This window comes from Pseudopodoces humilis, chromosome 4 (genome assembly GCF_049639895.1).
Source record: "Pseudopodoces humilis isolate 2021_Gansu_Grassland_sample_001 chromosome 4, ASM4963989v1, whole genome shotgun sequence".
NCBI lineage: Eukaryota > Metazoa > Chordata > Aves > Passeriformes > Paridae > Pseudopodoces > Pseudopodoces humilis.
This window is the reverse complement of record NC_142203.1, coordinates 13069602-13084885: the sequence shown is the minus strand read 5'-3', so window position 1 is coordinate 13084885 and position 15284 is coordinate 13069602. Positions and strand designations below refer to the sequence as shown.

The window sequence follows — 15284 nt, the reverse complement described above, 5'->3', positions numbered from 1 at the left end:
TGCATTTCATCTTATTGTCCATCATCACACTACCTTTTAAGTCCATCAGTAGAAGCACTGTTTTGAGACAGCACCCCCAAAAATCCATGATACAGATAAATCCTAAAGCAGTAATGGGATGTTAGGCCAACTCTCACACCCATCTCATCCCTACTACAGCACCCTTAGTCCCCCCCCTCACAGCATAGCCAGCAGACTCCAACTTAGCTAACTAACCCACTCTTTTATAAATCCCATCCTTATTAGACACAGCTGCAAGGGCAAGGCTGTTCCCACTCTTTGGTAATTAGCACAGCTACCATTTATCAGGGGCAAGACTACCTTCAGCACTATCTCTATCTCTATCCTTCTCCTCCCACAGCGGAGTCACAAACCCGCAAATCCATAGTGTGGCTGAGGTGGGAAGGAACCTCTGGGAGCCACCTGGTCCAACCCCATGCTCAAGCAAAATCACCTGCAGGAAGCTGCCTTTGACCACATTTAGATGACTTTTGAATAACTCCAAATATTGGAGGCTTCACATCTTCTCTGAGTGATCTGTTCTAGTGCCTGGTCACCTGTAGAGTGAAAAAGGTTTTCCTGATGTTCAGACAACACCTCCTGTGTCCACTAGCTTGTTCCCAGACCTTTCATTCACATGTGCTTTCCTATAGTTCTGAATCAGAATGGAACTGTAGCTGGAAGCACTATAAAAACTCTTTTGTTTAAACGTTGTTCTAAACCAAGGAGAAATAATAATGTTGCTGCTGATTTGGCTGTTTTCTGCTCTGATCCCTGCCTCTGTATCTGCACATCCATATCCAAACACTTTCTGGCTTACATGCCCTATTTCTGAATGCTGAACAAAATCATCCAGCTCTTTCCAGCTAGGCAAAAGCCTGGAAAGTGAGAGTCGTTTCATGCAGAGAACCTGAGAAACTTTACCATGGAAAAGGAAAATATGAATTCATGAAGAATTAATACTGCTTCCCTGAGCTCCTCCTGTGACCATGATTATGCTGTACAAATAGGAATGGACAAGTGGTTAAACTGACAGCCTTTTCTGGCTTGGCAGCTCAGTACTTAGGAGCATGAACCAGATGTGTTCAGAGACTGTGCTGTATATTTCCTAAGAGCTTCCATTTTTTAAAAAATCAAGTATTAGAAATACTAGTGCTGTACTGTGAAATGCCTTAAGTAAACATTGAGTTTTAGGTCAGCTGCTTTCCCTGTCTCAAGTCATTGGGAAAAGTGAAAGCACACAAGCTAAAAAAAAACCCTCAAACCAAACAAACTCAAAACCCCAAAAAATATCCAACAAGGGCTGGGTGCATGAAAAGGACAAGAACAAATTTTTCTTCTGTCCCAAAGATAAACATATCATAGGCTGTGTTTCATCCTAATCATTAAGCCCTGTTCACTGGACAGCATAACAAACCCCATGAAAGATAGTTTTTGCTTGATTTTCAGATGTCATTGTTTCTCAGACACTTGAAAAAAAAAATTATGCTGATTTGCTGCAAAAGTGGCACTGTGACTGCACAGCCTCTTATCACATCTCGCCGGAGCTTATCTGTTTCTATCCTGCGACAGGAGTGGGTCACACCACAGGAGCAGGATGACCCAAGGTGTGACTAGAGCACTTGCTCTACGGCTCTTTGGCTGTCAGTCTGCGCTCTGAGGAGGCAAGGACAAGAGGGAGGTCTTTTATATGGGATAATAGAGGATTTATTGCTCTGGGAAATCTTGGGGGCAGAAGACAGAAAATGCGAGCGTGCAACAGCTGAAATAGGGAGGCGGTTCAAAAGGAGGGTACAAAACATCAGCTTGTCTCGGTTCTAGAAGACAGGTGTCTGTCGTTCTAATTAGGAACTGCGTAAAGAACGACACAGACTCTCCAGGGAGTCAGAGCAGGAGAATTCTCTAGTTTATTACTTCAGGCCTGTTTTATAGACAGATACGTGGAAAGTACAGAAAGGAAACTCTTATTGGTTAGCAAATCAACACATCACCATCACTGGTCAGTGGCACAACACCCCCTGACCTTCTCTTGCAAGGAAAACAAGAGGACAGACAAACAGCACCTGGCAGTTGTTTTCTGACTTTGAGGATTGTTTTGAAATCCTCCTATGAATTTCCCAGGCTAGCTGTCAGGCAGGACTGAGAGGCCATGGGGCCTGCAGCCTGCTCTAAAGCTAGCATCCACAACTCACCTTTTCTGCTTAGGAAAAAATAAAAAATGTACAGTGTTTGTTATATCCTGCTGAGCTCTTGCAGGATAGAGAACAAACACAGCACAAGAGGTTTCTTTTACTGTTTTGATGTTTAAGAATTGTTTTCTTTGCAAGGATTTGACGGTTGACTCCAATATCTCTAATTCAGTGAACTAATACATATACTATATAAAACATTGTTAGTCTGTTCGAACTGACAGTCTAACTTGTCAATCTAGTAGTTTAAAAGAACACTAAAGTGATAAAACTCCAGTGAAGTAACTAGGAAAGTTATTTGTGGTGTGGAGATGGCTGCTCCATTAAGTTCAGGCTGCTGTTGTTGCTTCTAGCAGGTTGCTGTGGTAACAAGGTTGTAGTAGTTGATCTGGGCAGCGCTCTGCTTGTGGCTTTGGTTTTTTTTTTCCTACGCCGGCTGGGCATGGAGAGAGGAGTCTCCGCCCGCCTCTGCCGTGGTAGGCAGTGTCACCGCTGCTAGGAGGCGGTGCAGAGGCTGGAGAGGACACCTCCGATGAGGGAAGCAGCGATGAGTGTCCTGGCGGGGTTCGCTCATGCGCAGGTCTCGCGAGTGCAGGGGGAGCGAGGTTCGCCCCCCGCCCCCCCCTCGGTGCTTCCCCACTGGAGCGCGCACAAGCGCAGGGGCAGCGGGGGTGTCTGGGCGAGCTCCGCGGTTCCGTGCTGCTTCCCACGGCACAGAAGAAAGGAGCTCACAGGGCGCGTGCCGGGTGGAGCGATCGCGGCGCGAGCCGGCGCGCAGGGGGAGCGCGAGGCAGCTCCTTTCCCCTGCCGCCCCCCCAGCCGGAGTGCGGGCGAGCGCGGGGGGAGCATGCGCGGGGGAAGCGAGGTCCGCGCAGGGGGAAGTCTGCGCTCCCCCCCTCCCCTCCCCCCTCCTCCGCTTTTCGGCCGGCACCTTGGATGGGTGCGGGGGGGGGCGCTGGCAGAACTCGGCTCGGCTCGCAGCACGGTCTGCGCATGACGTGGCGCTGGCCAGCAAGCGCAGGGGAAGCGAGGTCCGTGCAGGGGGAAGTCTGGGCTCCTCCCTCCCCTCTCTCCCCCCGCTGCTTCTGTGCCGGGGGGAGCCGCACACCCCGCCGCGTTGGTACATGGGGGGTTTGTTATTTTTGTTACCGATTTGGCCCTGGTCCCAGATCTGGGATTGGGCTTGGTTCGCACAGGCCTCTCGGCTGCGGCGGCGGTGCGCCCGGGCTTCTTCAGGGTTCTCGCGGCCGACCGGCGGCCACCGGGCCGCGGCCGGTGGCGGCGGGCAGCGCAGGGGAAGCGAGGTTGTTGCTTCCCCCTCCCCCTGCCGCTTCTCTGCTGGGGGGAGCCGCGCGCCCCGCCGCGTTGGTACACGGGGGGGGTTGTTATTTTTGTTACGGATTTGGCCCTGGTCCCAGATTTGGGATCGGGCTTGGTTCGCCCGGGCCTCCCGGCGGTGGCGGCGGCCCGCGGTGTTCAAGACTCGCGCTCGGGCCCCTCGGCGGCTGGCGGGCGCAGGTCGGGGGCCCCGGCGGGGGCGGGCGGCAGAGGTCCGGCGGCGGGGCCCCGCGCTCTGGGCGCGGGGGGGGGCTGAAGAGAGGGCTTTTCACGGCCGTGGCTGGCGGGTTTCGCTGATGGGCGCAGAGCGGTCTCTCTCCCCGCCGCTGCAACGGGTTGCGGCGCGAAGGGCGCGGGCGGAGGCAGCTCTCGCAGTGCCGGTGGCAGCGGTGCCTGCGGGGCTGATGAAGGCGGAACCGCGCGATCTCCGCTTTCCCGTTGCTTTTCTGTTGGCAAAGCCCGTGCGCCCAGCTCCGCGGATGGCGGGCGCTCAAACTTTTTTGGAGAGGGAGATCTCTGGTTCACAGACTGCTCCTGCCCGCGGTTAAAGTCCTCTAAGGGTCCGGGCAAAGCCGAGGGAGCGCTACGCAGCTCATCTACGGTTTCATCTCCTAGTTTCTCATCTTGTACTAGGGAGGCATCTAAGTTTCTCATCCCGACTTCACTGTTTTTAGGCTGGCACTGTTCCAGTGCCTTAAAGATCACTCCCCAAGTTGCTGCCAAGTCGCACGCACTGGTATTTCCAGCGGCTAGCTCAGTCCACAGGTGATCTCCCATTGATAGCCAGATCTTAAGGTTAAACACATCATTCACAGTTATAGAAAACTCCTGCGCTTTCACCCAGTGGAACAAAGCGCGTATATCTTCCTCAGGAATACAGAGTCCCATGCTCAGCAAGGCATCCTGCCATGCAAGGCAGATAAGCTGCTCGTTAGCTGAATTACAGTTCTCCATTATGAAAACTTTTATCTTAACGGCTCTGCGAATGCAGTTGTGATGCTATCGGCTCAGACCCGGGGTTTTTGAGCTCTGCTTCGTTAAGATAAGCCGTTCCAAGCCCGCTCACTGGCAGGCTCCACTATCCCGTTGGTTTTCAAAATCAGCTTTCTCTAGGAAAGCCCGGGAGTATTCCACTTACCCCTCTAGGGGGAAGGGCTGGCTTTTTTCTCTGCTCGCTGCTTACCCTCAGGGGATTAGCAGATGTTGTCACGTTGGTTGCTTTCAGACCTCAGGGGTCAGTAGATGCCCTTCACGTCGGCCAGACCTCGGGGGGTTGGTTGCACATCACGTCGGGCGGTCACCAGATGTCGTTCTAATTAGGAACGGCGTAAAGAACGACACAGACTCTCCAGGGAGTCAGAACAGGAGAATTCCCTAGTTTATTACTTCAGGCCTGTTTTATAGACAGATATGTGGAAAGTACAGAAAGGAAACTCTTATTGGTTAGCAAATGAACACATCACCATCACTGGTCAGTGGCACAACACCCCCTGACCTTCTCTTGCAAGGAAAACAAGAGGACAGACAAACAGCACCTGGCAGTTGTTTTCTGTCTTTGAGGATTGTTTTGAAATTCTCCTATGAATTTCCCAGGCTAGCTGTCAGGCAGGACTGAGAGGCCATGGGGCCTGCAGCCTGCTCTAAAGCTAGCATCCACAGGTGTCTGCTAGGGAGAGCAGGAGCCTCCCTTGGGATGAAAGAATGTAGACCCCCCTCCCTCCGAATTATTATAATTTTGAAATCAAGGGGCTTTCAGGCAGAGATCTGGGGATAGGAATGTTATAAATGCAAAGGCAGATTTGGGTTAAATAAAAACAATTTATTATAAAACAATTTCTATAAAAAATAAACAATGAGGGAAAACCACAATAAAACAAACAGCGCAGCGCTGGGTGGACAGGGGTCTATACCCAAAGGTATAGGTGTTCCCAAATCCACGAAGGAGGGTAAACTGTCCGGGGTTTTTATAGGGATTTTTAGCCTTGAGGCCAAATTCCAGGCAGGCACCATTCATCAACAGTCCTTGATTGTCGTATGAATTGATTTCCTGGCATTGGAGAATAGAGTCGAATGGACGTCCGGACCGAGTCTCCTCATATGTAAAGAAATTCTGAGTGGCTCTTGTGGTTCAGGCCATCCGGATGGGATGGCTGGATCCGGGTTGGAGCCGATGGATATTTCGGCTGGATTTTTCCTTTTGTTTACTTGATGGCTTCCCCCAACGGTAGCCTGCAAGGCGGGGTGTTCAGGTCCGGTGATGAATATCTCGTCGGAGCCTCTCCGTTTTGGCTTGATGTTTCGTGTCCTGTCTATTCTTCCCTGTTGATGGTCACCGAGCCTGTCCTTGTCAGTTTGAGGAGTTTTTTTTTTCTGTCAGCTTGATGGGCCGCGTCCTGTCTATTCTTTTTGTTGATGGGCGCCGGCTAGGATCGTTATCCTTTGAGTGGGAATTCGTGGCTAGATCTGGGAAGGGCTTGTGTGTCATACTGTACTTTATATTTTATATCATTATTGTTATATACATTTATTTAGATTTCTACGAATTTTTACAAGTTCATTTCTCACAGGAATAACAGTTCTTTACTAGTATAACCAGGCAAACAAACAAACAATAACTACAGCAATAACAAGAAAACAGAACCAGGGACCCCATGACAGCTTTCTCGGCTGAGACGGGATGGAGGAGAGGCTTTGTTTTCACAAACCCCTCGGGTGGGCAGTCCCGGTGCTCCTGCAGGGCTCTGAGGAACAGTCGGCTGGAACAGCAGGGACGTGCTGAGATCCTGGGCTGGTGGATGAGGTGTATCTGCAGCTCCGTGGCGGTGCTTGGCACTGCCACACGTCCCGGCAGGACAGGGGGTGCGAGGCCACCAACAAAGAGGGGAGAAGGAGAAGAAGCAGCAGCTCCGTCTGGGTGATGGCGAAATTCCCTTCTCTCTACCGCAGCAGCTCCGCGACCCAGAAAACAAATGTCTTTTTTCCCGAAGCCGAAGAAAACCAGCCAAAAACTGTCCCCACCCGCCTTTCCTGCCCCTCCCCCCCCCCCCGGGTCCGGCCACTCTTTGTCCTTTGTTGAGCACCCACTAAATATCCACAGTTAGGTTGTCTCCGCAGCTAATGGGTAAAAATTCCACGGGCAGGCCAGAACAACAAAACAAAAAAAAAAAAAAGGACACCTAACCCTCAACACTATCCACCCCGAATTTTTTCCCATACCAAAATGTTACATCAAATATTAAACCTTTAAATTATACACGAACACATACTACTTTAACTATATACATATGTACATACAGATACAAGCACAGTATCATGGGTAGTTCACCCTAAAACCAGGTCCCCTTGGGGTATGCACCGGGTCTCTCCATCTTTTTGCATTACCCACTAAGTGCAACCCGGTCCTTGAGCAAAGATAACCCCACGGATTGGACTGTCTTTGCTGGAGGCAGAATTAACCCAAACAGTTTTTCTCAGCATACCTCTCATATGTACCACTGGAACCTTATCTCCATCTGTCGTTCTAAAGGGCTCAGATTTGGCAGGGCCTGCTCGGTTAGTGGAACCTCGGGTGTTCACCTACCATGTGGCTTTTGCTAAATTAATCTCCCAGTTCTTGAAAGTTCCCCCACCCAGTGCCTTCAAGCTGGTTTTAAGCAGGCTGTTGCACTGTTCAACTTTTCTAGCAGTGGGTGCATGGTAGGGGATATGGTACACCCACTCGATGCCATGTTCCCTTGCCCAGCTGTTTATAAGGCTGTTCTTGAAATGAGTCTCATTGTCTGACTCAATCCTCTCAGGGGTGCCATGCCTCCAAAGGACCTGCTTTTCAAGTCCCAGGATGGTGTTCCAGGCAGTGGCATGAGGCACAGGGTAGGTTTCCAACCATCCAGTGGTGGCTTCTACCATTGTGAGTACGTAGCGCTTGCTTTGGCGGGTTTGGGGCAGTGTGATGTAGTCAATCTGCCAGGCCTCCCCATACTTGTATCTGGACTACCGCTCGCTGTACCAGAGGGGCTTCAGCCGCTTGGCCTGCTTGATTGTGGCACACGTCTCACAGTCATGGATAACCTGGGAAATACTGTCCATGGATTGGTCCACCCCTCAGTCTCGTGCTCATTTATAGGTGGCATCTCTACCCTGATGACCTGAGGCATCATGGGCCCATCGAGCTAGGAACAACTCTCCCTTGTGTTGCCAATCTAAGTCTATCTTTGACACCTCTATTTTTGCAGCCTGATCCACCTGCTCATTGTTTCGGTGCTCTTCATTAGCCCTACTCTTGGGGACATGGGCATCTACATGACGGACTCTGTGCAGGAATGGCTAGAGAGCAAAGGTCATATTCCCATGCAGCAGTTAGCTGGGAAAGAGTTAGACAATGGAGTACAGTTGGTGTGAGATGTTGCAAAGTCAGGAAGGCCTTAGTGATAACTGTTAACTGAGAACAGGATGCTGTGATCAGAAGAATGTGAATTCAGCATAGATGAGCGATCACAGGAATGTAGAATTAGGTGGAGTTGACCTTAAATGAAATATCCAATAATGAGCTTTCTTTTGCACTATGTATGAGCCTAATTACTGATGCTATATAAGTGGCTTTAGAGTTGCTAATAAACGAGACTTGCTGACCATGAGAGCATGAGGCTTGTCTTCCGCGGCTCCGGCAAATCCCGACATCTGGCGCCCGAACAGCCTTTCCCTTTCCTCCTCAGAGCTGCGTTGGGGACGGGTCGTTTGCAGCAAGGACGGCGAAAAGCAACGGCTGTGCTGCATTCCAGGCAACCTCGGAGGAGAGTCCTGATCGCACAGTAGGGTTGCCGTGCCCAGGCGACCTCAGAGGAGAATCCTGGCTGTAACGTGCTGCCGAAACCTTGTAGGGGCTGCAACAGTGCGCGCTGACGGTAAGATGGAAAGGCAAGCAGCATATGATTTATTTACCTGCTTTTTAGAAAAGCGACAGGTTAAAGATTTTGATTTGCGCAAGGAGCTTCCTGAACTTCTTGCTTATGGGTATGCTCAGGGTTGTTTTCAGAATCCCCATACAGTCTATGAATTGAGTGGCAAAAATTTGGAGATAAATTGTGGGAAGCTGTTTTTAATAATGATAAAACTGCTAAAAAATTAGGAAAACTGTGGTGGACAGTTCATAATGCTCTCTTGCAGTATCAGGCTGAACAGGGAGCTGCCACAAAGGCATCTGCAGCTATGTCGAAAAATAGATTATTAGAGGGAGTTAATGAGTGTCCATTGCCACTCGCCATGAATACAGTAATTTTGACTCCCCCCAGGCAGTCACTGATCCATGCTGCAGCTGTTAATCCTTTTGTGCCGTCTCAAATTCCTTCACCTACTAACCTTGATTCTGGAACAGAGCCTTCGGCACCGTTACCATCCTCCCCTATGGGAAATAAATCTATCCCTGGGCTAGGGCGTGAGTTAGGTGAGACTATTGCACGGGAAAGAAGGGAGACATGGGCTACGTTAGCACGGAATATTTTGCAAGAGAGAGATCAGGAAAAAGCAGACGCTGTATTGGAAGTAGCATGTCCCGTAACCTTTGCACCGATGCAAGGGGGAGGAATACAAGCTCAAATTACAGCTTTGGATTGGAAATGGTTATCACAGTTGCAATCTACAGCCAGTCAGTTTGGAGTGACCAGTGAACTGGTTATACAAATGATTGATTATTTGTGGGGTACACAGATTTTGTTGCCTGCAGATTGTAGGATTATTATGAAATTGATTCTTAGTCAGCATCAGCAGTTGTTGTTTAATGTACACTGGCAAGCTTATTGTCAAGAAAGTGTAAATGTGCAAAGGCAGGCAGGTGATCCACTGTATGGATTAACTTTGGAAGAATTTATGGGCTTAGGAGCATATAGTCAAGTGGAAGCACAAGCTATTTTGGGACCAGATAAGTTGAGAGAAGGAATGCAGTTAGTGCGAGCTGCGTTTGATCAGATTAAGGAGCCAGGAGGTATTCCATCTTATATGAGTATTAAACAGGGGCAAGATGAGCCATTTAGAACATTTATTGATAAAGCAGCTACAGCTATAGAGAGGGCAAGTGTTCCTGAATATATGAGGGGAGCATTATTAAAACAATGTGCATTACAAAATTGTAATCCAGCAACCAGGTCAGTTCTAAATTCCCTAAATGCTCATTGGACTATTGAAGAGGCATTAGAAAGGATGTCTAATATACCGGTAGAGTTACAGGCAATGTTAGTCCAGGCAATTAAAGAACTAGGGCAAGAGTTAAAAAGGCAAGCTGCATCTACTCAGAGTCAGGTTTTAGCAGCTCTTGCACCCCTACAAGCGGCTACAACTAACCATGGCAGAATTCCAGCCTCCCGATTCAAATGTTTTCGCTGTGGCAACCTTGGACATATTCGGAAGGAATGTACTGTACCATCTCTTTTGTGCAGTCAGTGCTGGTCTAATACCCACACTGATAATGTCTGCCGCCAGAGATCAGGAAATGGGAAGGTCAGTGTAAGAAGTTGCTACGCCACGACACAAATAGCAGCTGCTGGAACATCAGTGCAACTTCCTTCCAGCCTGCCACATCGGGGAGCCTCGGCCTGGACCTGGCAGCCTCAGTGACTGTGGATTTATTAACATCACAACCCTACAAGATTCCCACTGGAATTATTGGACCAGTGATAATAAATGGAAAAGCTATGGGTGCAATAGTGTTGGGACGTTCATCTGCTAGTCTAATGAGACTGTTTATTTTACCTGGAATAATTGATGTGGACTATTTTAGTGAAATATATATCATTGCATATACACTGGCACTACCAACCAAAATTGATAAAGGACAACAAATTGTACAATTGGTGCCACTAAGCTTTATGTAAATAATGTTTTACAACCACTGCAGGTTCAGTGACCTACAACTATTATTTATCATTATATGGATGATATTCTTTTTGCTCAGTCACAACCTTTTGCAGATAAACAAGTTAAGGACATTCAAACACAACTACTTCAGAATGTACTGGTTGTTGCACCTGAGAAAATACAGCTGACATCCGCATGGAAATATCTCGGGTAGACTTTAACTGAGCAGTATGTTGTCCCTCAGAAACTGTCATTAAACATGTCACTTCATACTGTTCATGATGCTCAGCGACTGCTGAGAGATTTACAATGGCTTAAACTTGTTGTGGGTATTCCTAATGAACTTTTTACAATCCTTATGACCTTTGTTAAAGAGTACTGATCCTACAGCACCTATACAGGTCACCAGTGAACAACAAGAAGCTCTCAATAAAATAATGGACTGTATCCAGACAGGTGTTGTTCGTAGATGAGACTTAGACATTAACCTTACTGTATGGTTTGGACCTCAACATCTCATCAGTGCCTTAACACAGCAATAAAAGAAAACGGGGGAGATATGGGTATTAGAGTGGTTGTTGTGTGTTCACTGATGCTGGAAAGAAATCTTGTACAGCTGCTGCTACATGGCAAAATTCAGAAGGACAATGGAATCTTCATATTATTCCAGCTTGAAAAGGAGGATGCATTATAAACTCTGGAATTAGTTGCTGTTGTTTGGGTTTTGGTGTAGTTTAAGGGTCCTGTTAATGTGGTAACTGATTCTTTATATGTTGCAGGAGTGAGTGAACGTATTGAAAATGCAGACATTAAAGAAGTAAAAAACCCTCGTTTATATGAACTGTTTTTGCAACTTCAAAGAGCAGTAAAGCTGAGGACTGTTGCCTTTGCTATTACCTATATTCATAGCCACAAATGGCATGTGGGTTTCAGAGAAGGAAATGCTAAAGCAAACCAATTGGTTTATAAGGATCCAAAAACAAGACTGTGGGGAGGTCCTAGCAAAGTACTCTATTGAGGACGTGGTTATCTTTGTGTGTCTACCCCCACAGAGCTTGTTTGGGTGCTGAGCCGATGGACTAAACCTGCTGATCCCAGTGATTTACCTTCAGTGGATCCAGAAAATTTAGCAGATACTTCTTGCTCTCTACCATCAACATAGAGACGGGATCTGATGAACTCTCACACGTGAATCGTGTGCACAGTACCAAATTGTGAATGTTATCTTTTGTATGTTATATTTGTAAAGTGTGTAAGGAAAAGTGGTGGATACATTCTAAGTGGGGTCGGTCCCCAAGAGGGATTTGTACAGAGTGTTACAACTTTGAAAGAAATTTAACTGAGATTGCATTGCAGGAAGGTGTGCAAACGAGACAATTTGAGAAAGGATCTGATAGATGGTGGGAGATTTTTGCTTTTGGGATAAATCCAGAAAATTATTGTTATCATCCCAATACCCCTTTACCATATATTCTTGAAATAACCACAATACGTTGTCGTAAGACACTTACACAGGTCAGGTGTGATATCCCAGGGGTGAAAAATAAAAATTAGGAGTAATTTTTTAAACAGCAGTCTTGAGAGAAAGGGTCTTTCCTTGAAAGTTATCCCTGCTGCCAAGAAGATGGAACACCCCGTGGTTCGAAGCAACCGAATCGACGGGCGAGGCAGAGGGGTAAAAGAAAAGGGAAGCAAGATCTCACATGGGATCCAGCCAAGATGCTGGCTGAACTGCCACAATCTTTTTAAGGTCCTTAAAGGACTATCTCTGATCAGGTTGTTGTTGTGGTTTACCATGATAAGGGAAAATGAAGGGTTTTTGATTGACATGGATGAGAGACAAAATATGTGGGTAACGTGGGCTAATCAAACTGGACAGGATAATTTTTGCCTTTCAATGGCTACCCCTTCGGATCCTTTTCAAACTTTAGTGGGCGCACCTTTAGATGATTCACTCAATGCCACAATGTTTAAAAACTGGACAAAGAATTGGAAAACACCTAAAGAAGCAAACAAAACATTATGTGAAATTCCATCAGGTAGATTCAGGATCAATATCTGTGACACAAGCTTAATTCAGGCAAATCCCATTGGAGCTCAAAATTGGTACATTGCTACAGGTTTAAATGTTACTGGGTCAGAACCACAAGAGTTAAGACTATTAGGTTCAGCCCCTGGCAATTACTGTTTAACTTTTGTTAATTGGGCTAGGAGTAATCATGCAAAAAAGTCTCATGGGCCAAATGGTACAAATGTTTCTCCACAAAATTTGCTATATTTGCAAAATAATGATGCATATTGTGGCAATTGGACTCGTAAAGTAAATTCTAGCAGTACACCTTTACAATTACCACCTGGTATTTTTCTAATTTGCGGAGATCGTGCATGGCAAGGACTGCCAGCAAACATTTATGGAGGGCCTTGTTATTTTGGGAAATTGACATTGTTTGCACCCATTATACAGCAACTATTAGGAGCCAATAGAACTAGGTTACGAAAAAAGAGAAGTGTGTTTCAGCTGGGACCAGAATGCAAAGATCAGGTTGAGCTTTGGGAACGTCCTACAGTGATTGTGTCATCTATTTTTACACCTGGAGTATCTAGTGCTCAAGCCTTAACACAGTTACGACGACTGGCATGTTGGACAGGAAAACAGTTTAACATTACATCAAAGGTTTTGTCTGATTTGCTTTTGGATATGAATAGTGTTAGGCATGCTGTATTGCAGAATAGAGCTGCTATTGATTTTTTGCTATTAGCACAGGGCCATGGCTGTGAAGACTTTGATGGGATGTGTTGCAGGAATCTTTCTGACCATTCAGTGTCTATTCATGCTCGTCTTCAACAACTACAGAGCAATATGAAAAAATTAACCATGGAAACAAATCCATTAGAAGAGTGGCTTCAATCCCTAGGTCTCACAAGATGGTTAAAAAATTTAGCACAAATGGCAATTGTTGTTATATTGATCATTGTGATTGTGTTGTTGTTTATTCCTTGCATACTGCAATGCTTGCAAAACATGGTAAAGAAAGCTACTTCTACAGTTTTGTTAGTACAAAAAGAAAACAGGGGAATTGTGGAGGAATGGCTAGAGAGCAAAGGTCATATTCCCATGCAGCAGTTAGCTGGGAAAGAATTAGACAATGGAGTACAGTTGGTGTGAGATGTTGCAAAGTCAGGAAGGCCTTAGTGATAACTGTTAACTGAGAACAGGATGCTGTGATCAGAAGAATGTGAATTCAGCATAGATGAGCGATCACAGGAATGTAGAATTAGGTGGAGTTGACCTTAAATGAAATATCCAATAATGAGCTTTCTTTTGCACTATGTATGAGCCTAATTACTGATGCTATATAAGTGGTTTTAGAGTTGCTAATAAACGAGACTTGCTGACCATGAGAGCATGAGGCTTGTCTTCTGCGGCTCCGGCAAATCCCGACAGGACTCTCACAGACAGTTTCTCTACCCTGGTGGCGATGTCTTTCCACTCATCAGCAGCCCAGATTGGCTTTCCTCTGCGTTGCCAGTTGGCCCTTTTCCACCTTTCCAGCCATCCCCACAGAGCATTGGCTACCATCCATGAATCAGTGTAGAGGTAGAGCTTTGGCCACTTCTCTCTTTCAGCAATGTCCAGGGCCAGTTGAACAGCTTTGAGTTCAGCAAGTTGGCTTGATCCACCATCTCCTTCAGTGGCCTCTGCGACCTGTCATGTGGGGTTCTATACGGCTGCTTTCCACTTCCAGTTCATCCCTACGATGCGACAGGAACCATCAGTGAACAGAGCATAGTGTGTTTCTTCTGCTGGCAGTTGGTTGTACGGTGGAGCTTCTTCAGCCCGTGTCACTTGTTCCTGCTCCTCTTCATCAGTGAGACCAAAGTTTTCACCTTCCGGCCAGTTTGTAATTATCTCCAAAATCCCAGGGCGATTTGGGTTTCCAATATGGGTACGCTGCATGATGAGGGCGATCCACTTGCTCCAAGTAGCGTCGGTGGCGTGGTGGGTAGCAGGAACCTTTCCTTTAAACATCCACCCCAGCACTGGTAGTCGGGGTGCCAGGAGGAGTTGTGCTTCTGTGCCAATCACTTCTGAGGCGGCTTGAACTTCTTCATAGGCAGCTAAGATTTCCTTCTCTGTGGGAGTGTAGTTGTCTTTGGACCCTCTGTAGCTTCGGCTCCAGAATCCCAGTGGTCGACCTCAAGTCTCCCCAGGCACTTTCTGCCAAAGGCTCCAGGACAAGCCATTGTTCCCGGCTGCAGAGTAGAGCACGTTCTTCACGTCTGGTCCTGTTCTGACTGGGCCAAGGGCTACTGCATGAGCAATCTCCTGTTTGAGCAAAGGCTTGCTGCTGTTCAGGGCCCCAGTGGAAATTATTCTTTTTTCGGGTAACCAGGTAGAGAGGGCTCACGATCTGGCTGTACTCAGGAATGTGCATCCTCCAAAAACCTATGGCACCTAGGAAAGCTTGCATTTCCTTCTTGCTGGTGGGTGGAGACATTGCAGTGATCTAATTGATGACCTCAGTGGGAATCTGACGCCGTCCATCTTGCCACTTTACTCCCAGGAACTGGATCTCTTGAGCAGGTCCTTTGACTTTGTTCTTCTTGATGGCAAAGCCAGCTTCTAGCAGAATCTGGATGATCTTTTCTCCTTTCTCAAATACTTCCACTGCCGTGTTCCCCCACACAATGCTGTCATCAATGTACTGCAGATGTTCTGGAGCCTCACCCTTTTCCAGGGCAGCCTGGATCAGTCCATGGCAGATGGTGGGGCTGTGCTTCCACCCCTGGGGCAGTCGGTTCCAGGTGTACTGCACTCCCCTCCACGTGAAGGCAAACTGAGGCCTGCATTCTGCTGCCAGGGGAATGGAGAAAAATGCATTGGCAATGTCAATAGTGGCGTACCACTTC

At 47.3% G+C, this 15284-nt stretch overlaps 2 protein-coding genes across 2 annotated transcripts; both read left to right on the top strand.

The window, feature by feature from the left end:
• Positions 1–8786: 8786 nt before the first annotated feature.
• On the top strand, positions 8787–11921 carry LOC148184442 (endogenous retrovirus group K member 8 Gag polyprotein-like). Its single transcript, XM_088054608.1, has one exon. It carries the CDS (start codon positions 8787–8789, stop codon positions 10131–10133), a length of 1347 nt encoding a protein of 448 aa, XP_087910734.1. The 3' UTR covers positions 10134–11921.
• A 7-nt stretch (positions 11922–11928) lies between these two features.
• LOC148184441 (uncharacterized) lies at positions 11929–13623 on the top strand. The gene has a single exon (XM_088054341.1). The coding sequence runs from the start codon at positions 11998–12000 to the stop codon at positions 13537–13539; it is 1542 nt and encodes a 513-aa protein (XP_087910467.1). The 5' UTR covers positions 11929–11997; the 3' UTR covers positions 13540–13623.
• Positions 13624–15284: the final 1661 nt, after the last annotated feature.

Bases quoted from the DNA above. Each gene is read 5' to 3' on its own strand.
- LOC148184442 (XM_088054608.1), top strand. From the start codon at position 8,787: ATGAATACAGTAATTTTGACTCCCCCCAGGCAGTCACTGATCCATGCT.
- LOC148184441 (XM_088054341.1), top strand. From the start codon at position 11,998: ATGGAACACCCCGTGGTTCGAAGCAACCGAATCGACGGGCGAGGCAGA.